Source organism: Colobus angolensis, unplaced genomic scaffold, assembly GCF_000951035.1.
Source record: "Colobus angolensis palliatus isolate OR3802 unplaced genomic scaffold, Cang.pa_1.0 Scaffold4, whole genome shotgun sequence".
Classification (NCBI taxonomy): domain Eukaryota; kingdom Metazoa; phylum Chordata; class Mammalia; order Primates; family Cercopithecidae; genus Colobus; species Colobus angolensis.
The window spans coordinates 804,947-832,580 of NW_012117376.1; the positions used below are offsets into that span (position 1 = coordinate 804,947).

At 43.0% G+C, this 27,634-nt stretch overlaps 1 protein-coding gene across 1 annotated transcript in view; it reads right to left on the reverse strand.

Annotated features, from left to right (window-relative positions):
• MACF1 (microtubule-actin crosslinking factor 1) overlaps positions 1-27,634 on the reverse strand; it is a 446,661-nt gene that overhangs the window by 89,717 nt on the left and 329,310 nt on the right. The window contains exons 49-51 of the mRNA XM_011955644.1: positions 26,861-27,060; positions 23,046-23,541; positions 20,320-21,791 (exon numbers count right to left, since the gene is read on the reverse strand). Coding sequence (XP_011811034.1) covers positions 20,320-21,791; positions 23,046-23,541; positions 26,861-27,060 — 2,168 coding nt within the window. The remainder of the gene's footprint in view (positions 1-20,319; positions 21,792-23,045; positions 23,542-26,860; positions 27,061-27,634) is intronic.

The window sequence follows — 27,634 nt, forward strand, 5'->3', positions numbered from 1 at the left end:
CGACCCCCGAAAGAGGAGGGAGCGGGGGAGAGGATTGGAAGCGGAGGCGCCGAAGGAGGGGCTTCTGCAGGATTCGCAGCAAGGGACCCGGGGCGCCAGCCGTTCACGCCCACCGCGCCCAGGGGCCAGAGGGGAACGCCCCGCCCCCGGAGAGGGCGCAAGGAGAGGAACGGAACTCGCGCGAGTCTCGGCTGCGCGGCGCAAATCCCCTGACAAAGGAAAGCCCCGCCCTCCTCCCATTGGCCCGGCCCCTCCCGTCCCCGTCTCACTCCAACCGGCCGGGCTCCGAGCCCAGCCCTAAGGCGAACGAATCCAGAAGGGGCGCCCCCGCTCCCCCAGCTGGCCGGCTCCGGCGAGGTCCACTCGAGTTCCTGTGTGCCGGCAGGTCGCGCCGGCTGGGGTGGGCTGCCTGCATCGCTCTCAGCTCCAGCTCTGCCGCCAAAGGCTGTCCCTGCTCCTTCCAATGTCACCTTTAGCGCGCCCCTTGCCAGACCGAAGAACACTCCAGCCTTAAACCCGGCACTGTCCCGGTGTCCCAAAGGAATTCGGTCACGCTCAGAGACCAAGTTATTGGATAACTCTAGGCACATTCTATCTTCCCTCTCCCCCTTCTCAAGTATATCAAGTCCTGATCAATTCTCCTACCAGGATTTCTCTGCTCACAGACCTGAGTGGTATCAATGACGGAGGAAAACGGGGTGTTGGGGGGAGGTGAGGATGCCAACAGCTGAGCCCTACGACCAAACACCTGGCTCCTTTATAGCTGTGCACAGCCAAGGAAACCTGAGCCTCCTTGGACCAGATGAAAAGCATGGGCATTTCAAGTCTCAAATAGAAAATACTAGAGAAAAGTAGCTCACAATCCCGTCGTCCACGGCCTTTGGCTTTTAGAAAAGCCACCTGGTCACCTGGTGATTGTTAAAGAAAGTACAAAGGGCAACCCAGGAAACTGTCCACCAGAGGCAGCTGCGTCTCTGAAGGGGTCCAATACTCTGTTCTCTTTTGATGGCCATTCTCTGATTTTATGAAGGAAAAAAACATCTATTAAAATTCGGAATCCCTGTCGGACCATGTTGTCAATATATATGGCAAAACTTATGGAAAAGTTATTTTACCCTTTACACAAACAGTAAGTGAAACCAGTGTATGCAGATCTGGCACTAAAACCTTGAGCTGAGCCTTAGGCTTACTTAGGGAATCAGACTGGTCCTTGGCAAAAATGAGAAGTGAGCTGAAGCCTGTAATCGGAATTAGGTAACTAAAAGACCTTTCTCTGGTAAAATGCTTTACACTTCATTTCTCACTTCAACAAAGGCTGCTGATCAATTCTACCCACTCAAATCCAAAAGACTCTGCCCATCTGTAAACTGAAAGGGGTGGGGAGGCAGACTAGGTTGTGTCTTGACACCCTTTCTAGTTTTAATATTTTTTAGTTCTAAAACTTTTAGAGGTACTGCCCCAGAATCCTGTGTCCTCTTGGTCCTATACTGCCAAGACACTAGAAACCCTGTCCTATGAAGAACAAACAGTACAAGAACCAATAATGTTAGGCCTAGAGAAAGTTCTAGGAGATGTAATTAGCATGAAGTATCTGAAGGGCTGAGACGTGGGAGGAAGAAAACTTGTTTTGGATGTCTCCTTAAGCTGGCACACTAAGATCTAAGATTTAAAACCAACAAAGAGCTTCTCACAGCTATTCAAAGAATAGGGTGTCCCCTAAACTGGTGACTTTCCTTATCCTGGAGGTGTTTGAGCAGAAATTCAAGCAATCATTTGGCAGAGATTTGGGAAAACAGATTTACAAATCTTCTGCAGTTTGTTCAGATGAATTTTAAAGTCATTTCTAACTCTGATACACCATAATCCTAAGGACTGATAACTTACAGATCTGATACTTAACAGCTTAGGGAATCTAGGTTTTAATTTTCCTTTAATTATTCGGCACAACTGGAAAAACTCAGGGAAGGAAAGATCAATTTGACTAGCAAATCTCCCTGGCCAAATACATTCACTTAAGTGTTCAGATATCATAACAGACTGTTTAGCATGCCAGGGCCCCTCTGGTTGGAAGAATCTCAGGAATTCTGGCTCTGGATGAAAGATGGGTGGTTATTCTATTATAAAGAATTTTTTTTTTTTTTTTGAGTGAGACTCTGTCTCACTGTGTTGCCTAGACTGGAGTGCAATGGTACAATCTTGGCTTACTGCAACCTTTGCCTCCTGAGTTCAAGTGATTCTCCTGCCTCAGCCTCCCGAGTAGCTGGGATTATAGGCACACGCCACTGCACCCAGCTAATTTTTTGTATTTTTTAGTAGAGATGGGGTTTCACCCCTTGTTGGCCAGGCTGGTGACCTGACCTCAGGTGATCCACTCACCTCAGCTGCCCAAAGTGCTGGGATTACAGGCATGAGCCACTGTGCCCAGCCATAAAGAATTATCTTCATGTGGAATCACAAACTTCATGAGCAGAAATTCCTCTACTGTTTCCTCACCAAGTCAGGTACCAACCAATCCAGCCTATTCTTAAATAATTCCCTCCCACATCTATCTACCAATATTCTTACCACTCTCATCAGTGATCCACATAAATAAATAAATAAATGGAACATTTCTACAACTATGAAATTCAGATTCGAATTACTTATTATCTGTAGTCACACTCTCTCTAATTAGGGTTTTAGGAAAATAAATTTAAATACACCCTAAAGAGAAATCACATATAGTAATTTAATCCTCCCACCCCACCTCCAAAAAAAACCCCAAAACGCAAAGCCAAAGAATGCTCTCTGAGTGCTTTGCTCTTTTTAAAAAATCATCAGTGGTGTAGAAATAAATCAAGAGAGGAAGCACAAGGTCTCCTCCATGTCTTAATTTTTATCTGTTCATGAGTTTCTCCTTAGTTTAGGTATGTGGAACTCTGCCAATAGCCATCTCAGTGACTGAAATAAATACCTGATACGGCTTTCCACCTCTTGTTGCCCTGATAGCTACAAAAAAAAAAAAAAAAAAAAGCATCTGTTCATTTCACATGCTATGTATAACCTTTTTAAAAGAGAAATACAGGGAGCTCCAGAGACCCTCTTCAGATATTTCCCCCACTCCTGTAACCACAAATATATGCACTGAAGCCAAATTTCAAACGAGTTTCCAGTTAGCTGATTACAGACTTCAAAGAATTATCTACTCATTTTGAAATTCCCAAGTACAGAATTTGGTGTTAGATTTTCCTTCAGTGAACTTAGAAGAAAGAAAAATCCTGGCCTTCCAGCTCCTTCCCGCAGTCTTCCTAATGAAAGACAGCCGGGTGGAGTCTCCTCACACCCTAACATAGCTCCCTTTCCAAGTTTTGGACCTGGCATCCTGCCCTTGTCTGCTCCAGACCTAAAATGCCAGCCCTCTGGGACAGTCTGGAGACCCCAGATTCACACTTCCCTAGATTCTGTGATGCCTTTTCACCCACCTTGATGGGTGCTCTCTCCTGGAAGACTAATTCTGACTGGAAGAGGATACAGAGGACTGGTTGGATCTTGCTTATTTTAAATCTACACAATGCCTTTCATCTTAGGATCTTTAGATTTTACAAGCATTATTTAGTAGCAAGTAGAAACTCCACAGTGTTAGTCTGTACCTCTTGGGCATCAGTCACTGCCATCCTTTGGTACTTTTATTATTATAAACATGGCTACAGAGTGGTTCATAAAGCAACACAGCATGACATGAAGTTTGCTTTAAGTGGGATACTAAAGATTTTGATGCTATTTGAGCTCTCATGTACTCGTGAACCCATGAGAAAACTTTCCACACACTCTGCAGGAACTCTATGACCCCTGTAAGCACTTTCCTGCTTGTAGACTTTCCAAAAGACAGTGTATTAATCCTCTTTTTTAGACTAATGGTTACCAAAACCATGGTGATGACAAAATCATGGGGCTTTGCAGGTTAGAAAAGACCTGACAGAAGGGTGGGAAGAAAGAAGGCAGGAGGTATCAGAGAAGGCTTTGTGGAGGGAATCACATTTACTCATTAGGATTTCAGATATACAGCGATGGCAAAGACAAATATTCTAAGTAAAGAGCCAAAGGCAGGACTCTAAAGAAGCAAATTCTGGCTGGGCTCAATGGCTCACGCCTGTAATTCCAATACTTTGAGAAACTGAGGCAGGGGTATCCCTTGAGGCCAGGAGTTCAAGACTAGCCAGAGCAACATTGCAAGACACTCGTCTCTACAAAAAGTTAAAAAATTGGCCAGGCATGTGCATCTGTAGTCCTAGCTACTTGGGAGGTTGAGTTGAGAAAATCATTTAGCCCAGAAGTTCAAGGTTACAGTGAGCTGTAATTGTGTTAATGCACTCTAGCCTGGCAACAGAGTGAGATCCTGTCTCTAAAATATTTTTTTTTTGTTGTTAATTTTTTTTTTTTTCCAGATAGGATCTCACTTTGCTGCCCAGGCTGGGGTGCAGTGACAAGATCTTGGTTCACTGCAACCTCCACCTCCCGGGTTTAAGCGATTCTCCTGCCTCAGCCTCCCAAGTAGCTGGGATGACAGATGTGCACCACCATGCCCAGCTAATTTTTGTATTTTTAGCAGAGATGGGGTTTTACCATGTTGTCTGAGCTTAAGCGATGCACCTGCCTAGGCCTCCCAACTGCGCTTACAGCATGAGCCACCGTGCCCAGCAAAAAAAAACTTTTTATTTTATTTATTTATTTATTTACTTGAGGCAGTGTCTCACTCTGTTGCCAGGCTGGAATGCAGTGGCGCGATCTCGTTCATTGCAACCTCTGCCTCTCAAGTTCAAGCAATTCTCCTGCCTCAGCTTCCCATGTAGCTGGGATTACAGGCACACACCACCATACCTGGCTAATTTTTCTATTTTTAGTAGAGACGGAGTTTCGCCATGTTGGTCAGGCTTGTCTCAAACTCCTGACCTCAGGTGATCCACCCACCTTGGCCTCCCAAAGTACTGGGATTACAGCCCCAAGCCTGGCCCCCCAAAAAAAATTTTAATGAGGACTCTGGGACGGGGTGCTCACTCAACTGTCACTTATATTATCTCATTTAAAAAACCCAAATCTTTATAAATGAAGCTTAGCGTGGCAAGCATACTTTTTCAGAATACAGCTAGTAAAAATGAGGAAGAGGGCTATGAAAGTAATTGCAGAGGAAGAATATTTGGGCTTCACAACTGACCAGAGAGAAAGTAGAGGTTAGAGGGAAAAAAACAAAGATAATGCCATATAGTGTTACTCTTAGGTTACTAAGATCATAGTAGTACTTATTATAAAACAACAGCAGGAAAGAAGAAAATATTTGAATTCATTTATTTTAGAGCATTCTGTATGTGAAATACTAAAAAACGACCCATGTGAAGGTGTCTAGAAGGGCCCCTCACACAAAAGAATCAATGTTGGGATAGAGATACAGATTTGGGCCAGGTGTGGTAGCTCACACCTGTAATCCCAGCACTTTGGGAGGCTGAGGCAGACAGATCACCTGAGGTCAGGAGTTTAAGACCAGCCTGGCCAACATGGTGAAACCCCATCTCTACTAAAAATACAAAAATTAGCCAGGCATGGTGGCATGCACCTGTAGTCCCAGCTACTTGGGAGGCTGAGGCAGGAGAACCACTTGAACCCAGGAAGTGGAGACTGCAGTGAGCCAAGATCGCACCACTGCACTCCAGCCTGGGAGACAGAGTGAGACGCCATCTCAAAAAACAAAACAAAAACCAACCAACCAAACAAACAAAAAACAAAAGAGAGAGAAAGATAGATTCGGAAGCCTTTCCCCATGGAACAGTGAAAAGCTGCCATCTCAGAGGTTGAGTGCAGAGAGAAGAGACAGATAACAGAGTTTCAGGAACCACATATTTAAGAGATAGGAAGACAAACCAAAAAGGAAAGCAGAAGAGCAGCCAGAGAAGAAAATGGAAGAGCACAATGTCCAGAAAGTAAATTAACTTTCAAGAAAGAAGATCTGATATTAAATGCTGCACAATGAAAGAGGAGAACAGTGAGGTAGACAAGGCCACTAGACTTGGCAACTAGGAAGCCAGTGAATATCTAAGAGAGCAGTTTCAGCACAGTGATGGGTGTTGGATCAGATTAGAGGGGGTTAAGGATAAGCAGTGGTGAGAAATAAGTATGGATCCTTCCTTCCTCTTAAGACTGTTCTTTTGACTTCCATGACACTGTGGCATCCTGAGGCTATCTTTCTAGCCAGTCCTTTGTCTCCTTAGATTCCTCTTCCTATCCTCTTGAGGTAACTAATTTTACAAGGTTATATCGTTGATTCTCTTCTTTTCATCCATTCACCAAATATTTATTGGGATTTACTATGTGCCCTAAACTATGCCAGGCACTAAGAGAGTGAGTGATGAGCAAGACATAGTCAGAAGCCTATGTTCTAGTAAGGGAGAAGGACATTCATTTTAATCAATTGCATAATTACTCTGAAAGAAAAGCACACCACGCTATAAGAACATGGGTCATGGGCCTCAACCTGGCCTGGAAGCTCAGGGGAGGTTTTCCTGAGAAAGTGATGATGTGGGCCTCCCCCTGGGACTGAGAGTAGTCTTTCCAGTTCCAGAGTGGCATGATCATCATAAAGTTGCTGGTTATTTCCATGAAAGAGGTCCCTGGGTTGAATAACCTCCTCTTTTTTTTTGGAGACAGAATCTCACTCTGTCACCCAGGTGGAGTGATATGGCGTGATCTTGGCTCACTGCAACCTCTACCTCCCAGGTTCAAGCGATTCTCCTGCCTCAGCCTCCTGTGTAGCTGGAATTACAGGCGCCCACCACCAAGCCTGGCTAATTTTTGCATTTTTGGTAGAGATGGGGTTTTACCATGTTGGCCAGGCTGGTTTCGAACTCCTGACCTCAAGTGATCTGCCTGCCTTGGTGTAATCCCAAAGTGCTGGGATTACAGGTGTGAGCCACTGCACCCAGCCCCTGCTCTTGAATATTAGAAAAGAAGGCAGAATAAATAATACAGAGAGAAGAGATTTCTAAAAACCATCTCTTTCATTTTGTTACTAAGGAAAATTCTTATCATTGATGACAAAGAAACAAACAGCTTAGGTATGAATTTAAAGAATTAGACCAAAACAGAGCTTATCCTTTGAGAATGAATTGCAAGATGACAGAGATATTAAATGGTTCACTTGATAAATACAATTAATTCAAGAGGGAGAAAATCTAAGGCACATACAATTTCTTTGAATTATCTTCTTTCCTTGACTGATATATATACACATGACCAAATGTCAAAAACATTAAAAACATATATTTGCTGAAACTGTAAAGAATTAAAGACTTTCTGTAAAACATCTCAATCTGGTATGAGATTGGCAGATGAATTATATCTGTATTTTAAGCTGCTTGCCTCTGAAACTCTGCCGATATTTTTCACCTCAGCCCTCAATGTTTTAATTAAAGATTGATTAATATTAAGAGGTGTCTTTCCTAAAGATGCTGACTTAGTAGTTGCCATTGTATGGTAACAAAGGAAGATAACATGGTCTATGATAAAAGCTAATTAGGCCAAAATCCCTGAGATCATTAGAGCTGATCTAATGGGCACTGAGAGGCTGGGGAAGTCACTGAGCTGGTAATGTCTTCTGGTTAATTCTGGTTAATGATTTGAAAATAATATTAATTTGTAGAGCATACAAGCCAAGGCCAAAATGGTCTCAGAAAAACCTGCTGGTTGTAGGATTCTGAAAGAAATGCATAAATGAAAAAATTAATGAATAAACATGTATGTATATGTACGTGTACATAAAATATATTTTAAGCTGTGTTGAGTCATGACCTAAACTTGCCTATTATTGCCACTCTAGGGCTAGAAATAAGCCCTACACTATTGTTCCCACAAAAACTGCTCAGGAAGATTGTCCATCCACTTGTTTCATTGTTATCAAACTAATTTTACTTTATCCTCATAATTTCCATTTTTCCAATTTCCAAGAAGAAAAAACCAATCTTCTCTGGTGCTGGGCCTTAGATCAAGTCTTCTGGAGAATGATGATCCCTAGGCACAAAGAGGGGTAACTGTTCTTATTAAAAAGATTTCACAGGCTTGATACAGTGGCTCATGTTTATAACCCCAGCATTTTGGGAAGCTGAGGTGGGTGGATCACTTGAACTCAGGAGTTCAAGACTAGCCTGGGCAACATGGTGAAACCTCGTCTCTACAAAAGATACAAAAATTAGCTGGTTGTGGTGGTGCATGCCTCTAATCCCAGCTACTTGTGGGGGCTGAGGCGGGAGGATCGCTTGAGCCTAGGAGGTTGAGGCTGCAGTGAGCCATGATCATACCATTGTACTTCAGGCTTGAGTGACAAAGTGAGACCCTGTCTCAAAAACAAACAAAAAACAAAAATGAAAAATTCAAAATATTCTAATTTATATGTCTAGATAAGCTTCTTTTTTAAAAAAGCATATTATCATCTAGTGAGCTGAGCACCGAATATAAGTCTAATGCTTTTAGATATATCACTTCATTTAATTTTCATAAAAATCCTAAAGGTATGATTCACCAATACTTGTATTTTATAGTTAAAGTAAATAGGATTCAGAGAGGTTAAGTCATTTCCCTCAAGGTCACTCAGCTAGTAAATGATAGAGCCAGGATTCAAACCTGGATACTTCTGACTCAAACTTGTATTCAGTTTTTTTCACTACACCAAACTGTCAACTAATTGAGTGAGTACCAATGACTCTGTGCATAAAAAGTAGCACATTTCTTTCTTAGTTTTGCTCTCTTATACTGAAAAAAGATTATGTTCCCTTAACATATACTAACTAGCAGAAAAGGAAGGAAGCCCAGAAGGAAGATGGAGAGCTGAGGAAATTAGGCTAAGATTAGAATTTCTTCAGGACACACAAGGATACATATCTCAAGTCTTGCAGAGTAGACAGCATTTTGAATCCTAGAGCTCACATGGTTTATAAGAAATAAAGAATGTTCATCCAGTCAGTCAAATATTCTCTCATCTCCAACTATGTATATACCAATATGCTAACTACATTAAGGGACACAAAAGTGAATTAACTGAGGGGATAGGACAAATGGATATAATCAGAAAATGTCAAAATTAGGTAGTATGTGATAAAAGTCAAGTGAGTTATACATTGTAAATGATTAAGAGATCAGGAGTAGTGAGCCGGGGAGATCAAAAGCCTTTATAAAGCCGGGCACGGTGGCTCACGCCTATAATATAATCCCAGAACTTTGGGAGGCTGAGGTGGGCGGATCACCTGAGGTCAGGAGTTCAAGACCAGCCTGACCAACATGGCGAAACCCGTCTCTAATAAAAATACAAAAAAATTAGCCAGGCGTGATGATGCATGCCTGTAATCCCAGATACTTGGAAGGCTGAGGCAAGAGAATCACTTGAACCTGGGAGTCAGAAGTTGCAGTGAGCCAAGATCGCACCACTGTACTCCAGCCTGGGTGACAAGAGACAGAATCCATCTCAAAAAAAAAAAAAAAAAGCTTTATAAAGAAGTGGACTCGAGCTATGACTTCAGAAATCAAATACGTAAAATGTATAAGGAGTGTCTGGTGTCTGGGATAACTGGATGTAGTGGATGGTCTATATAGGAAATACCACTGGAAAGATAGTGGGGATCAAATACGTCCAAGACTGGAAACATAAAAATAGGCTAGTTCTGAAGGATACCACCATTTATCAGATCAGATGGCCCTCGAATTGCTTTGGGGGAAGGATAAGCACTTACAGAAAGAACTGTGAATACAGACAGAAGGTCGGGAAATCATTTTGGAGACCCAAATTTTAGAGGGCTATAGCACAATTTATGTCTGTTTTTTTTCCATAGGAACCATGTACATATATGCTAGCTATCCAATCACACTAGCTCTCTGCATTCTTAACAGAGGGTCCTTTGTTCCAAAAAGTAAGGCTCAAAAGAAACAGAGTCTGATAAAATCACACTGAGATCAGTACTCCCAGCTGGTGCAAGGGCTAATGCCATTCCATAACACACCCTACAGGAAGCAGCCTGAGATACACAGCTGATTGATTTCCACAGCGGGAGCCTTGTGGCAGTGCGGGGTGGGGACTGGTCAGGCATGGAGAAAATTCTTCAGTCGCTGACTCAGATTAGTTCCCCAAGATCCTGACTCTATCTGTATAAGTCACTCCCGGAAGCAACACTATCTCTTAACTAATTTTCTTTAAAGGAGAGGAAAACCACAGAAGCATTCCCAGGAAGTGGAACTATTTAATCAGTTAACTCTTACTTGTCATGGGATCTGAAGATGGCAAAAATCAAATTCCCTAGCTTTCTAGAAGTAAGCTGAATAATTCTTTCATTGTAAGGGGCCGTCCTGTGTATTGTAGGTTGTTTAGCAGCACTTACTAGATGCCAGCAGCAGCTTTTCCAGTTATAACAATAAAAAATGTCTCTGGGCCAGGCATGGTGGCTCATTCCTGTAATACCAGCACTCTGAGAGGCTGAGGTAGGTAGATCATTTGAGCTCAAGAGTTCAAGGCTGGCCTTGGCAACATGGTGAAACCCTATCTCTACAAAAGATACAAAAATTAGCCAGGCATGGCAGCATGCACCTGTAATTCCAGCTACTTGTGGGGCTGAGGCAGGAGGATCACTTGAGACTGGGAGGTCGAGGCTGCAGTGAGCCATGATTGTGCCACTGCACTCTAGCCTGGGTGATGGGAGTGAAACTCTGTTTAAAAAAAAAAAAAAAAAAAAAGGAGTGGCGGGGCGGGAAGTGGGAGTTTCTACAAAGCTCTGCTTGGTTGACAACCACTGGTGTAGCATAAACTTTGGTGCCAAACAGACCTTCCCAATCCCAACTCTAATATTTACTTGCTATGTGGCTCGAACAAGTTATTTTAACCTCTTCAAGTCTAATTTTTATTATCTGCAAAATGGGATTTTAAACATCTGATTTACAGAGTTTTTTTCAGAGATCATTTAGACTCAGATCTTTCTTACCGCATTTACCACTACATCACTACCACTGAAATTCTCTGTATCTGTTTCCCTTACTATAGATGGTCTCTGACTTAACAATGGTTTAACTTAAGATTTTTCTGGCCGGGCGCGGTGGCTCAAGCCTGTAATCCCAGCACTTTGGGAGGCTGAGACGGGCGGATGACGAGGTCAGGAGATCGAGACCATCCTGGCTAACACGGTGAAACCCCGTCTCTACTAAAAACTACAAAAAACTAGCCCGGCAAGGTGGCGGCGCCTATAGTCCCAGCTACTGGGAGGCTGAGGCAGGAGAATGGCGTGAACCCGGGAGGCGGAGCTTGCAGTGAGCTGAGATCCGCCACAGCACTCCAGCCTCGGTGACAGAGTGAGACTCCGTCTCAGGAAAAAAAAAAAAAGGTTTTTCTTTTTTTTTTTTTTGACACAGAGTCTCGCTCTGTCGCCCAGGCTGGAGTGGCATGATCTCAGCTCACTGCAAGCTCCGCCTCCCGGGTTCACACCATTCTCCTGCCTCAGCCTCCCCAGCAGCTGGGACTACAGGTGCCCATCACCATGCCCGGCTAATTTTTCTGTATTTTTAGTAGAGACGGGGTTTCACCATGTTAGCCAGGATGGTCTAGATCTCTTGACCTTCTGATCCACCTGCCTCGGCCTCCCAAAGTGCTGGAATTACAGGCATGAGCCACAGCGCCCGGCCAACTTAAGATTTTTCAACTTTATGATGGGGAAAGTGATATGCATTCAGTAGAAATCATATGTCAAGTACCCATACAATCATTCAGCTTCTCAATTTCAGTACAATATTCAATAAATTACATGAGTGAGTCAGCACTTTATTATAAAATAGGCTTTGTGTTAGATGATTTTGCCCAATTGTAGGCTAATGTAAGTGTCTGAGTATGTTTAAGGTGGGCTAAGCTGAGCTATGGTCAGTAGGTACATTAAATGCATTTCTGACTTACAGTCTTTTCGAGTTATGATGGGTTTATCCAGACATAATTTCACTGTAAGTCAAGGCACATCCATACACTGTTAACTAGACTATCTGAGACTCCAGTACCCACCACAAGGACTAGCACAGAGCAACTGCTCAGTAAGGATTGGTTAAAAGGAATATAGAATCATTTCCTTTTAGCCCCCATAAAAGGATCCATAAACCATCACCATGTGTAGCAAAGATCCATATTTCAAACGACAGGACTTGTGGTAGAAAAAGAGTTTATGACGTCCTAGAGAGTAAGTGTATCCTATTAACCTTCTGCAGCCAATAAGAGAGATTCACAGTTGAAAAGCACTTAGTGGTGGCAAAATAGGGAGGGTGCACATTCTATCCATAGCTGGGTTTTTCCAACTGGGACAGCTGAGACTTGTGAAGAATCCATTCAGCAGGAGACACCCCTTTACAGTGATGGTTTGGTGCAGTGACCTGACATGACTCCCTGTGGAACTCATTTTATTCCTAGTAAACTAACAACTCTAACAATAAACGGCCCTTCAAAGAAACTCATCATACTTCCTAGAAGCTCATAGCTTATCAGCGAGCTTGAAAGTGCCCAGGATATTTTTCTGAAGCTCCAGAACCAGCCTAGGGCTGAGACCATTTACCATTCATTTCTAGGCACAGTGAGGATCAGTCCTGTTCTGTAAGTCTGTGCTTATCTCAACCACGTTGACTAATCAAATACTCAACGATCGATACATACAAGTTCTGCACAGGGTACATTCTAGTTTTTCTGGAAACATATTTCTTCTTTCTTATACAAATGATAAATCTTAGTTGTGAATGCTACATGCTGATATGAAGAATTTTACTAACTCAAATCCAACTGCTCAGTCCTTTTCTTTGGTTACAGATATATTTGTTGCTTTTTTTTGAGATGGAGTTTCGCTCTGTCACCCAGGCTGGAGTGCAGTGGTGTGATGTTGGCTCACTGCAACCTTCGCCTCCTGGGTTCAAGAGATTCTCCTGCCTCAGCCTCCTGAGTAGCTGGGACTACAGGGGCACGCCACCACGCCCGGCTAAGATGGGGTTTTGCCATGTTGGCCAGGATGGTCTCGATCTCCTGACCTCGAGATCCACCTGCCTTGGCCTCCCAAAATGCTGGGATTACAGGTGTGAGTCACCGCGCCCACCCTGTTTGTTGCTTTAAAATCTCACCTTGTTATCAAATTTCCAGACAGATTTTTGTAAAATCTATCAGTCCTTTCTTGATGATTTTACTACCTTCCATTCAATTTTACTACCTTCACTGGGGCATGAGGCTCCTTTAAGATGATGCAGTTGCTGCAAGCCTGGGATTTTGCTTGTGACACTGATATTTAAAATACTAACTGGTAATACTTTAAAAGGGAGCTGGAAAAGGTTCAACATGAAGCAAACTTAAAGGCCTTAAAGGCTCCTTCACCTTCTCCCCATCCAGTTGCTATGGTGGGGGTGGAGAGGATTATTACAGAGCACTGGAATTCTTTGTGGGGTGGGGAGGTGGGGGTGGTCACATAAGGGTTATAAATATCAGCAGCCAAACACTTGGTTGGCTGTGGAGAACAACTGAGAGACTGTAGTCTCCCCTTAAAGGCACAGAACAAGGAAGCTCCCTGAAGTACGTCCACAAAGGAAATTCCTCTTCTCTTTGGCAATGCATCATCAACCAAACACCTGCATCAACAACTGACAACTGTATGCAAATTCCAGCCAAGGAAAGTGACCAGGAAGTATTAAAGCCAGACACAGATTAAGACCAGCAAAAATAAAGAATCCAGAGCCTGGCTTAAAGGAAAGCTGACTTAGAAGCGGTTGTTGCCACTATACACAGTCATAATCAGATTATCAGAAGGCTGCTTGTTACATAAATATTTAATTAGTAACCTATTCCACCTGAATTCTAAGTTTCCCATGTATAGGTGGCAATTTCTTCCAGGGCTATAGTTACCAACAGAGGGTAATTCTGCCTTCCAAGGAGACATTTTTAGTTATACAACTGGGAAGTTACTAGGTCAGAAATGCTGCTAAAAAGCCTACAATGCACAGGACAGCTTCTCACAACAAAGAATTATCCAGTCCAAAATGTTGATAGTGGTGGACAGAGGTGGTGGCATGAGTGGCTGCCTCTTTCCTCCCCACCCACCCTCCAAAAATGTCAACAGTGCTGAAATTGAGAAATCCATTTTAGGATATTGTCTTTATTTCCTTGGACCCTAGTTCCTATTTGGAGTAGCTTTGTTTAAGGAAGAAAGCAAAACACCAAGACAGGCCAAGGAAGGGTTAGCACAAGGTGGGGGTTAGCAGGGATAGAGGATACCCACTCATCTTAGTAAAGCTGGGGAAACCTAAACCTCCAGGTGACAGACAGGTCATACCAAGTGTGATTTCCTGTCTCTCCAAGGGCAGGTAGATAATGCTAACCTCATTTGCTCTACCCTCTACTGACTCACTCTCAGGCTGGTGTACTAACTGCCAAAAACGTAGATGAGCTGATACTGTCTTTGCAATCATTTGAAAGAAAGGAGTAAACAGGCAGTCTTTCAACTCCATGCTGCGCCCTGTCTTCCAGGGCTTTTTCTTTTTCTTTTTTTTTGGAGACAGAGTCTCTTTCTGTCACCCAGGCTGGAGTACAGTGGTGTGATCTCAGCTCATTGCAACCTCTGCCTCCTGGGCTCAAGCCATTCTCCTGCCTCAGCCTCCATGAATAGCTGGGACTACAGGCATGCGCCACCATGCCTGGCTAATTTTTGTATTTTTAGTAGAGACAGGGTTTCAACCATGTTGACCAGGCTGGTCTCAAACTCCCGACCTCAGGTGATCCACCCACCTCAGCCTTCCAAGGTGCTGGGATTACAGGTGTGAGCCACTGTGCCTGGCCTTTTCCAGGGCTTTTCTCATGTGCACATGAAGATGCCTAAGCTTGCTTTCTATGCGGCAAAAAAATAAACAAAATAAATAAATAAATAAATAAATAAATAAATCAAAAGAAGGTGTTTACAAGACTTCCTTATTCTTTTTTCATAGTAGGATACCTAGGTCCCCCAGTAGAAACTTCAAGTATACTGAGACCCTGATCCTGGGCTCTGCTCAACCTGAATTAGCAATGAAAATAATCCTAAGGAAGCCTGATGCTGTACCTATTACAACCCAAGACAAGAAAGGAAAAGAGCAACTGGTTTGGGTACTTTATATGCACCACTGGGTGAAGTGAACCACTATGAGAAACTCACAGACCCTAAAGTGGTCTGTGAGTCAGTGTTTCCCATTCTCCTCCCTTCCTCACTTCCTAGCTTGCTTGCTTCCTTCCTTCCTTCCTTCCTCCCTCCCTCCCTTCCTTCACTTCCTTCCTCCCTCCCTTTCTTCTTCTTCCTCCTCCTCCTCTTCTTCTTCTCCTCTTCCTCCTCCTCCTCCTTCTTCTTCTCCTCTTCCTCCTTCTTTCTTTCCTGCCTCCTCCCTTCCTCCCTTCCTTCCTTCTCCTTCTCCTCCTTCTCCTTCCCTCCCTTCTCCCTTCCCCTTCTCCTTCCCTTTCCCTTCCCTTCCTTCCTTGAGAGAGGGTCTCACTCTGTTACCCACACTGCACTGCAGTGGCATGAACACAGCCCACTGCAGCCTCAATGTCCTAGGATCAAGTGATCCTCCTGCCTCAGCCTCCTGTGTAAGCTGGGCCCACAAGCACGTGCCACTATGCCTGGCTAATTTGTTTATTTTTTGTAGAAGGGCCTCACTTTGTTGCCCAGGCTGGTCTCGAACTCCTAGGCTCAAGTGATCTGCCCACATTGGCCTCCCAGAATGCTATGATTACAGGCGTGAGCTACTGTGCCTGGCCCCATTGTTCATTCTTATCACTGAGAGGTAGAATGCCAAGTCTGAAGCATGACCCGAATACACAGCAATATAAATACATATGAAAAATGAGTGAATGAAGGTGCATCCAGGTTTCTTGATAATACTCACCAGTATGATGCCCAAACCATCAAATACTTTCTGAGCGAGAAGTCACATGGTTTTTGGGGGGAGCAGGGGGCAAAGCAGGGGTTGGTTTAAGATTCAGAATGATTTCAATTCAAGTAAAAACTACATAGGGAATTTCAAAATGAGGAAAGTCTCTTGTTATCATCAGAGACTTAATAGATTTTTTTTTTTTTTTTTTTTTAACCATTCCCAGGAAGTTCACTCGAGGGGAATTCTTTGGCTGAAGTTCCACTGATAAAAAGGTCCTTCCTTTCTTGTTAGCCTCCTGTTAGACACACACAATTCCTTTTCCTCAATAACCAGAGACTCCCTTGTTCAGGAAAACGGAATTTCCTGAAGAGATTAGCCAAAGTCTTTTCTTTCCAGCTTTCTGAAAACAAGCTCAATTCTCTCATTAGTGATTTCTAGAATGGCTTCTTCCTTTCTACTTCCAACAGAGAGCTGAACCTGGTAAAGATCCTAACTCAGGAAGCCTAAGGTCTCTGTCTGGTTTGAGTGGAAAAGAACTCTCTTCTACTCCCATGTGATAGAATCTGGTCAGCCAGTGAGGACCTACTAATCATTCAGAAGTAACTGAGGGAAAGCCTTTCCTAGGAATAATGTATTTTAGTTTTCCATTTTCATTTAAGGAAGAAATAATTTTCCCCACAGACTACAGATCCATGGATCTATCAGCACGATTGTACAGTCCCAAGTAAGACTGGGGGTTCTTCACAGGCCTAACTTATCTGTCTATTCTGATTATCTCCCATGAAGTGAGCTGGGTCAAAGCAGAGTTTCCATCTCCCAGATTCATATCCTCTTCTCTTATGCAGATTCTGTGCTAAGAGTATGATTCCATTAAAAAAAGAAAAGAGTTGAAAACTTACAGTTAATGCTGTTTTTAAAAATATTTATCTTCATCTTTGTTTTTTCCTTATTAAAAATAATTTGAATCTGAAAACAGAGTCATACTTTATAAATCTGGTCTGCTGTTGGAGTAAGGAAAGATTAATCTATGGCTGGACTATAACACATTAACCCAGGAACTCAACACTCACATCATGAAAATGACTCAGTCCTCAGAATGGGTCCAAAAAGACCTTCCCTTTATGTGGCCTCCCGGGGACTATGGAACTGACACACAGAATTTTTCTCCTCTCATTGTTTTCACTTCCGATGAGCTCAGCATGAGTTCAGCCAAGAATATGCTCCTCCCCTCCTGACCGAAGACTTTTGCTGGGAGAAGGCAAAAACTCTTTCCAAAGCTTTTGACTTCCCTACAAGGTGGACAGGTAGAACAGGGCTTTTGATTTACATCCCCAACTTGAGGGGGGATACTGATCATTTTATGGTAACTACCTACTGACTTGACAATGGACTACACACGGGACACTCCACCACCCTTCTCCCTTCTCCCACTCTTCTTCCAGGCTTGTCTTGTCAACACCAGTCCACTGCTGATGAACACACTCTGCAAGAGCCCAGCCGATCAGTGTCCAGTCCCAGCCTTCACATCCAGAGTATCTGAGGTGGAAGGCTTATTTCTAGAAATCAGTGAAACGAATTTGGGTATGACAAGCAACTAAGTGCTATTGAACTCTGAGCACTATTAGGCAACATACTAGGATACAAATAAAACAAAGTAATGCCCAGTAATTTTTTGAAATCTTCTAGCAACATCAAAAGTCAGAATGTCTCTAGAAATCAAGGATTAAATGAAAAGGAAAAGATGACTTGTCCTCAAATCCAAACACTAATATGCCTGCATGTGGACTCTTTTGCATATTTTAGCTCATATCTAATGCAATTTTAACAGGCCTGTTTATCTCATTTTCTAGCTCAATGAAGATTAGAAGGGAGGAATAGACTACACAGACCAAACGACAGCAGTGACAAGTGATAGCAGCAAGAAATAATACCCAATATCATGGTGGTGGGCAGAAATCCTGAAATTACCTCCTCCTCTCCAGACACACATGCACAGCCAATCCAACCAGTACAATACTATAGAGGCCCTAAACAATAACTTAAATATAGAATTCAAAGTGCACAGTAATTTGGGAATACTTAATACAAAGCAGCCCCAAATGTCTCTCACATCCTTGAGAATATCAATATCACCATAGTACAGAACAGTACAGCCATTTAAATAATGTTAACCTGTACTCATTAGAAAAAACTTATGCATAATACATATTTAGAAAATTAGGCAAACTGAGTTTAAAATCATTCCTATATAAACCAGAACCTGGTTAGATAAAACTATTTTGGAGCCTAAAAGGATAAGTTTCAGTTTTCTAAAAACTTCATTTGGTTGATTAGATGGTTAATTCTAAATAGCCTGGATCCAAGTAAATTGGATAACTGAAGCATACCTGTAGAAGAAAGTCTCTGCTTTTGAGACACTTAAAACAAAAGAGGAAAGAAAAATGTGCAAGCTGAAACAGGGAAAGCCACACTACCACTAGAAAGGGAGTTTCTAAGAGGAATGCACTGCTTCATGGGTTTAAGTTTTCTCTACCTACGCTTTCCTTATCTGGGTGCCTCAAGAAACCCAAATATGATGACTCCTCTTGCTCAAAATTGTACTATCTCCAAACATGGTAAGAAGGCCTTCAGCCAATGTCCCACTTTAGTGCTGAATTTCCCCCAAGCTCCTAGAGGGGCCCTTCTGAAACAGCCACATTTTTGCACTTGGATCCTGTCTACAAAACTGTGACCTCTCTAGGACCATGTGGCTCTGAGCTGGTGTCAACATTACCTCTACATTCATGTTTTTAAGATAAATAATCCTGGCAAGCAGGGTCTCTGAGATCACAATTTTACTTTAATGGTGGGAGTATTAACTGTGTAAGTAGGAATAGTTAACTAGTGATGGAAACAAAGTGCTGGAAGTATCCTTTCCAAATCTGTTCCATGTACAGTGGCAGAGTGAGAGACTTTTAGATATTTACAACAAAGAAAACTCTAGGGGCAAAAGGTTCATATAGTGAGAGCCAAGATCCAACAGATGTGCTCCTAACCCAGTAAATCCACACTTTTGGGTCATGTAATCATCTCCTGTTACTTTAATTTATACTCACACAATCTCAGGACTGGAAATTTTGGCTCAGGCAAAGAATTAAAGTATTTTTGCAATTAAGGCAGTACTTCTCAACCACTCCTATAGGCAAAGAACTTGTACTCTTGAGGAGTCTGGGATGTATTATTAAGCTGCTTACTATATAAATGGGAGATTTATTTGAAGTGTCATGTTTTATCTTAATAATTAATGATAATTTTATGTTTTATTCCATAATATATCAAATATACATCACTATCCTCCCCTAAAATCTGTGTAAAAATAACACTTTAGGAAGATGAGACTATGTTTAACTTATGGCTTTTCATACCTCAATTTGAAAAACAGGGGGCTAAGTGCGGTGACTAATGCCTGTAATCCCAGCACTTTGGGAGGCTGGGGTGGGTGGATCACTTGAGGTCACGAGTTTGAGACCAGCCTGGCCAACATGGTGAAACCCCATCTCTACTAAAAATATAAAAATTAACCAGGTGTGGTGGTGAGCACCTGTAACCCCAGCTACTTGGGAGGTTGAGGCAGGAGAACCACTTGAACCTGGGAGGTGGAGGTTTCAGTGAGCTCAGATTGCCCCACTGCACTCCAACCTGGGCAACAGAGCAAGACTCTCTCTCCAAAAAAAAAAAAAAAAAAAGAAAAGAAAAGAAAAGAAAAACAGAGACCTGAAGATACATTCACTGCTATTACAAAATCTGGTAATCTGAAATCTCAAGAAATCTTAAGAGGAAATTCTTAGAGTAAGAGATAAGACTTGGACATTTCTTTCTATATCCTTAATTGGTTATAAAGACTGAAATAAACTACAGTAGAGAAATGCTCTGGCTGGGCTTGATGGCCCATGCCTGTAATCCCAACACTTTGGTAGGCTGAGGTGGGCAGACTGCCAGAACTCACGAGTTTGAGACCAGCCTGGGAGACATGGCAAAACCTCGTCTCTACAAAAAATACAAAAACTTAGCTGGGTACGGTGGCGCCTGTGCTACCAGCTACTTGGGAGGCTGAAGTGGGAGGACTGCTTGAGCCTATGAGGTCGAGTCTGCAGTGAGCCGAGATCGCACCACTGCACTCCAAGCCTGGGTGAGAGAGGGAGACCCTCTCTCAGAAAAAAAAGAAAAAGAAAAAAAGAAAAAAAGAAAAATGCTCCAACCAGCTTGCTCAGAAGTCCAAGAGACTATTTAGTCTTCAGACAGTGTGCTTTCATGGTGATGGAAGTGACAATAATAAAACTAGGGACAGAAGTTAAAATGTATACTTGAATGGTTTCCAAGTTACAAGCAAATAAATACATGTACAAGAAAAAGAAAAACAAGGTTAAGACTTACTTTAAAATCTGCTAATTGTTGGTTGATGATTTCCACTTCGGTCCCCACTACCCACTGGAGGGCCTCTGCCTCCTCTGCTGCTGTGGTCGCGTCATTGAGTCCTTTCAATTTCCTGTAGAAGTCCTCTACACGGCCTAGTGTGAGTTCCAGCTGTTCTTGACGAGCTTTCCCCCTCTCTGTCAGTTTGCCACACTGTTTGTTCAGGGCTTCTAGCTCCCTTTTGAGACCTAACAAGTCCAGCGTCCCCTCTTCTTCTAGCATATGTCGACACTCCACTTCAGAGGCCTCTATGTCTAATTTGAGGACCTGAATTTTGTTAAGGAATAGTCGCACATCCTCAATTTGGGACTGGAGGCTATCAGTGTCTCTGCCAATAGCACCCATGCCATCTAGCTCATCATCCAGGTCTGCCAATTGAGAAAACATCTCTCGTACCCGGCAGTGAAACTGGCCAATCCCCTCCAGCTTGTTTTCCATCATCACACAACCACTGTTCACTCTTTGCTTAACTTCGAGGAACTCTTGCTGGGTGACCTCAGCTTGATGGAGAAGTTGGGAAGCATCAGATCCATCTGGGGCATCTTCTACCAGCCCCTGAGTAAAGTTCCTCAGATAGTCTACCTGAGGCTCTAGGGCCTGCAGCACTTCCTGTTGAGCTCTTAGCTTCTCCAGGTTCTTGTTGCTACAGGCTTGAGAACCCAGAGCATCAAAGATCTCAAGTTGGTGTTTGGCTCCTTCAACCTTCTTTTCAATATTCTTAAAGCTTTCCTGGAACTCCTTGAGCCTCTGAGTCATTTCTTCTAGTGACCCTGTTTTGGCCTGCAGCTCTTCTATGATAGCATCCATGTTCTGGTTGATCCCAGCCTTCTCATCCCGGATTCCATCCTCATCTGCTTCTGAAGAATTGATCAGAATGTCAGCAGCACTATTCAATATTTCCAGTAGGGAGCGGCGCTTCTCCACCTCACTCAGCATAGCCTTTGATCTTAGGAGACTGGACTCTAGCTGCACTGGATCCAGAGTAACTCGCAACTCAGACACCTTAGCTTTACAATCTTCTATCCATGGCACAAGGTCTTCCACATGCCACTGATATTTCTGAGCTTTCTGCATACAATCCTTGAGCCTGGATTGTCTGTCTGCAGTTTTTTTACTAAGCTCTTCCCAATGGTTTTTGAGCTCAACCAACTGGTTTTGTAGAGTCCTTCTCTCTTCTCCAGGAGGTACGGAAAGAAGTAGAGATTCCCCTTCAGCCACAATCACCTCATAGGAGCCACTGTGTTGATTAAGACTTTTCTGAAACTCTTCATTCTCCTGTAGCTGAGAATGTAGCCGCTCCAACTTTGCAGAAATGGGGCAGTTTTTTGCTTGCTGGCTTTGTTTATCATCCAACCAGGTCTTCAGCTCATCAAACATTTGCTGGAACTGCTGGGTGCTGGCAAGAGCTGCCTGGAGTCTGTTCATGCGATCGGCTGAAATGAGAAAATAAAATTGAAATCAATAATGCCTGAACCCTGGCATTTAAAATGTTTGCTGAGAATATATGGTCTAATCTTAGGGGAAGGGAACTAACGTTACTTGAGGGCCTACCAAAAAGAGGCATATAATTAGGCTTCTTCATATACACTATCTTATTTAATCCTCATAGCAACCTTGTAAGGTGATCTAAGTAACAGAAGTAAACTTTGACTTGTAGCTGGTAAACGTGAAAGTCATAAACATTTTCAGAAAGATAAATAATAAATTAATGACACAATTTTTCTTCTACCAAGTTATAAGAAGAAGTCCAGAAGAGGATGGGTGTGGTGGCTCATGCCTGTAATCCCAGCACTTGGGGAGGCTGAGGTGGGAGGATCAGTTGAGCCCAGGAGTTCAAGACTAGCTTGGGCAACAAAGCAAGACCTCGTCTCTACTAAAAATAAAAATAATCGCTGGGTGTGGTGGTTCAAGCCTGTAATCCCAGCACTTTGGGAGGCTGAGGTGGGCGGATCACAAGGTCAAGAGTTCGAGACCAGCCTGGCCAACATGGTGAAACACCGTCTCTACTAAAAATACAAAAATTAGCCAGGCATGGTGGCATGTGCTTGTAGTCCCAGCTACTTGGGAGGCTGAGGCAAGAGGACTGCTTGAATTGAGGAGGTGGAGGTTGCAGTGATCCAAGATCGTGCCACTGCACTCCAGCTAGGGTGACAGAGTGAGACTCTGTCTCAAAAAAAAAAAAAAAAAAACAGCTGGGCGTGGTGGCATGTGCCTATAGTCCCAGTTACTTGGGAGACTGAAGTGAGAGGATCACTTGAGCCCAGGAGATTGAGGCTGCAGTGAGCCATGATCACACTACTGTACTCCAGCCTGGGTGACAGAGTGAGAACCTGTGTGTGTGGTGTGCATAATATTAAAAAAAAAAAAAAGTTGGGTATCAATGAGAGTATATGTGGAACTCCACTTATTAGTACATCTATGGGGATGAATCTCTACTTGCTGGTTGAAATTTTATTAGAGCTTTTATCTTTAGGACCATGCTATGTAAACCTTCACATTTTGTAAGTGCTCACTGTGTAACAATCACAGCAGTTCTCACTGCAAGTAGGAGAAGGAATTGGATTAACACCATTCTGAGTCTAAAAATTTTGTAAGGGAATCCTAGATTCTTGGGACTACTCCTAACCCATTCCTTCTTTCTGCTTGCCTCTAATAATGGCAGAAGTATGTTCTTCACTCCAACTTACCTGCAAGGTCTTCTAAACCTTGGAGAGGCAGGGCAACTGTCTCCAAACGCTTCTTCAGTTCATCCTTGAGGTACTGCTCACCAATGAGCACTGAGAGTTCATCGCACAGTGTCTGAGCCTCCTTAACCTCGTGGTCTAATTGCTCCAAGTCAGATCGAATTTCACTGGTCTCTTCCAATTGCTGCTTTACAGCCTCTGGTTGGGTGCTGATAGCTGACTGGCCACTCAGCCGTTGTCCAACTGCCCTCACCTTCTCTGATAAGTCCTGGAGCAGTTCCTGGTACTGGGTGCTCTTAACAATAGCTTGGTCAATTTGGGTGGAACGGGAGTTGAGTTTGTCAGTCAGCTCAACCCATTTCTGATTGATGCTCTGGAGTTCTTTCTGTACTTGGCTGGTGGATAGAGAGACATCTCCAGGGCCTGTTAGGATGCCCTGAGCTGCTTCATTCAGTTGTTCATGCTGTTGCCTGCGTGCTTCAAATTCCTTTAGCATAAACTGAAACAGAAATGACACCAAGATGTTTAGACAGGAGAAAAACAGAGCTATCTAAAAGCAGCGTCAGGCCAGGCACAGTGGCTCACGCCTGTAATCACAGTACTTTGGGAGGCCGAGGTGGGAGGATCACTTGAGGTCAGGAGTTCAAGACTAGCCTGGCCAATGTGGCGACACCCTGTCTCTACTAAAAATACAAAAATTAGCGGGGCGTGCTGGTGAACACCTGTAGTCCCAGCTACTTGGGAGGCTGAGGCATGAGAATTGCTTGAACCCAGGAGGCTGAGGCTGCAATGAGCTTAGACAGCACCACTGTACTCCAGCCTAGGCAACATAGTGAGACCTTGTCTCCAAAAAAGAAAAAGCAGTGTCAAAACAAAAACTGATGTTGGCTTGTGCCAAATAGTGCCAACTACTTTAAAAAATAAACCAGAAAGCTAAAGGACCGGGCTAGAAGGCTGAGGCAGTATCACTTAACAATTGCTTAATAAAAACTTATTTTGAAAGGCTCAGTGATTGTTCCTATTTTATTTCTTTTCCTTATTTGTCCCATTCTGTTTCAATGTCAGTTACTAAGGCCAGATATGGCTGAGAAATTAAAAGTTGGCATTCATGTGCTTTACCATGCAATACCCAAGCCTCTGAATAGGGAGTTCAGAACACTGGATCCCAGAGCCAGCTGTATTACTAGCTGGGCTTGCCATGTCAACTCTCAGTGTCTGTTTTCTTAGTTTCTTTCTTAGAATTCGAAGAGCATATACAATCTGTATTTTATAATATAGCATAATTAGACAAAGAGCTTCTTTAAGGCAATGACTACGACTTTTTATTTCTTTTCTATCCCTTGCTGCTGTCATCAAAAAGTTAAGATTACAGGATCTGGAGTCAGACTGTCTGTGTTCAAATCCTGGTTCTGTCACCTACTAGCTGTATGACCTTAGGCAAGATTTAATAAGTTCTCAAACCCCAGCTTCCTCATCTGTAAAATGAGGACAGTAGAGTACTTATTTTGGCTGTTATAAGGATTAAATGAGATAATTTATAGAAAGTACTCAGTATTTACACTGCACAAAAATAACTAAGACACAGCCTCACAAAATGACAAATGTGTAAACAATGAACTATAATAAAATGTAACAAAAGTAAAAATGATTAAACACTGATGTGAACATGCAACACAGAACTCTGAAAGCATGGAATAGGGTGATTAATTACGTTGGGGATGACAAATGGCAGAAGACAGAAATCAGGAAAGGCTCCCCAGATGCGACAATAAAGAATGAGTAGTTCTCTAAGCAGAGTAGAGATTAAGGCTGGTGAAAGGCACTTCAGGGGAGGGTCTAGGATTAGCAGAAATACACAGATCAAAACCATTTTCATAATAATACTAAGATGTTAGTTGCCTTTTAAAATTTCTGTGCTGTCACAAATGTTCAATGTTTTCCAGAGGCTACGTGGTGCTCGATATTGTAACAGATATGCAGAAGCAGATGTAAGAATAGCCTATTAAGCCAGAAATTAAGATTTGCAAAGATATAAAACAATGCCCCCCACCTTTATTTATTTATTTTTTTTTGAGACAGAGTCTTGCTCTGTCGCCCAGGCTGGAGTGCAGTGGTACGATCTCAGTTCACTGCCAGCTCTGCCTCCCGAGTTCACGCCATTCTCCTGCCTCAGCCTCCCCAGTAGCTGGGACTACAGGTGCCCGCCACCACACGCGGCTTATTTTTTGTATTTTTAATAGAGACAGGGTTTCACTGTGCTAGCCAGGATGGTCTCGATCTCCTGATCTCATGATCCACCTGCCTCGGCCTCCCAAAGTGCTGGGATTACAGGCACAAGCCACCGTGCCCGGCCAATGCCACTCTTATCATTAAACTTTTATGTTTCAGAAAACGCTATTTTTTCATTAAAAATATGTTATCTAGGTTAATGTGATGGTTTTATCATTGCTATTTAAAAAATTTAAATATATACTTTAAAAATTCCTCAGTATTTTAGTACAATAAATGTTAACAGATAAACACAAGCTCTGGGGGATCCTCAGTAATTTTTCAGAGAACTTGAAACCAAAAAGTTTGAAAACCCCAGATCAGAAAAATACTTGTAAGTAGACTAAATAGGACTCAATAATTACCTGGATGCAGGAACTGAAAGAAACGGTTCCTTCAAAAAGTACTCTTAGGTCTTAACTTAAGGAACCTGGTAAGTTGAGAAGACATGGACCCGGCTGTGGGAGAATGTAAAAGAAGGAAAAGCCTCTAGGCAGGATTTCATTGGAAATGACATAATTTTGACCAATCGAAATTTCTTTCTTTTCTTTTTTTTCTCCTGTTTTGAAGCAGTTTTTGCTCTGTTGCCCAGGCTAGAGTGTAGTGGCACCATCTCTGCTCATGGCAACCTTTGTGCTGTGGGTTCAAGCGATTCTCCTGCCTTAGCCTCCTGAGTAGCTGGGACTACAGGCGCCCGCCACCACGCCCGGCTAATTTTTGTATTTTTAGTAGAGGCAAGGTTTCACCATGGTGGCCAGGCTGGTCTTGAACTCCTGACCTCAGGTGATCCACCCACCTTGGCTTCCCAAAGTGCTAGGATTATAGGCGCAAACCACTGCACCCAGCCTGACCAACCTAAATTTCTATGATGTTAGGCATTTAAATCAATTTTTTTGAGGTTTGATCATAGAAAATCCTATGTAAAGCCAGCAGATATAAGATGTTAAGTAATGTGGATCCTATCACAGGGGATTACAAGTGAAATTTTTTTTTTTTTTTTTTGAGATGGTGTCACACTATTGTCCAGGCAGGAGTGTAGTGGCACAATCTAGTCTCACTGCAACCTCTGGCTCCTGGGTTCAAGAGATTCTCCTGCCTCAGCCTCCCGAGTAGCTGGAATTACAGGCACGTGCCACCACGCCCGGCTAATTTTTTGTATTTTTAGTAGAGATGGTGTTTCACCATGTTAGCCAGGATGGTCTCGATCTCTTGACCTTGTGACCCACCCACCTTGACCTCCCAAAGTGCTGGGATTACAGGTGTGAGCCACCACGCCCGGCCACAAGTAAAATGTAATTCCATAATTTAGACAGAAAAACTGCCCATTCTCATATCTACTCATCTTACTGTCTCTGTTAATAATAATAAAGAGTTTTTGACTGTTTACTGTTTTACAGGCACCATAATTAACACCTTATAAATACCTCATTTAAACTGAGACTCTGAGAGATTAAATGACTTGTCTAGGATCATATGAAATCTACTTACTGGGAGAAACATTCAAACCCAGTTTCACGTGATTCCAATTTCTTTGTTGCTATATTGCTCACCTGGACCTGTTGCTTTTGTGCATTCAACATGTTGGGGTCAATAGACAGGGGCCCCAGCACTCCCATCATCAGTTCTTTCTCCATCATCCACGGCCGGAGCTGGGATTCTGCAGCCTGGAAGCAGGCCAGATGACCTGCAGATTCCTCTAGCTGCCTTTGCCGAGCCACAGTCACCTCAGTGGCCCTTTCCCATCGGGAATCTGTAGAGAGGAAATGAGGGAATGTATTGCTTTACTCTCATCAACAACTGGCCTGGTTCCCAAGTTATGTTCCTAATATACTGCAGGAAATGACCCCAGAAGCGTTATTTATTTATTTACTTATTTGAGACAGTGTCTCACTCTATCACCCAGGATAAAGTGGTGGCCCGATCATGGCTCCCTGAAGCCTTAACCTCCTGGGCCCAAGTGATCCTCCCACCTCAGCCTCCCAAGTAGCTGGGACTATAGGCATGCGCCACCATGCCCAGTTAATTTTTTATTTTTTGTAGAGACGGGATCTCCCTATGTTGCCCAGGCTGTTCTTGAACTCCTCAAGTGGGAAGATCACTTGAGCCCAAGAGTTCAAGGCCAGCTTGGACAACAAAGCAAGACCCTATCTCTACAAAAAAAATTTAGAAATTGGCTAGTTGTGGTAGCACATGCCTATGGTCTCAGCTACTCAGGAGGCTGAAGCAGGAAGACTGCTTGAGCCAGGGAAGTCAAGGCTGTAGTGAGCTGTATGGTGCCACTGCACTCTAGCCTGGGTGACAGAACAAGACCCTGTCTCAAAAAA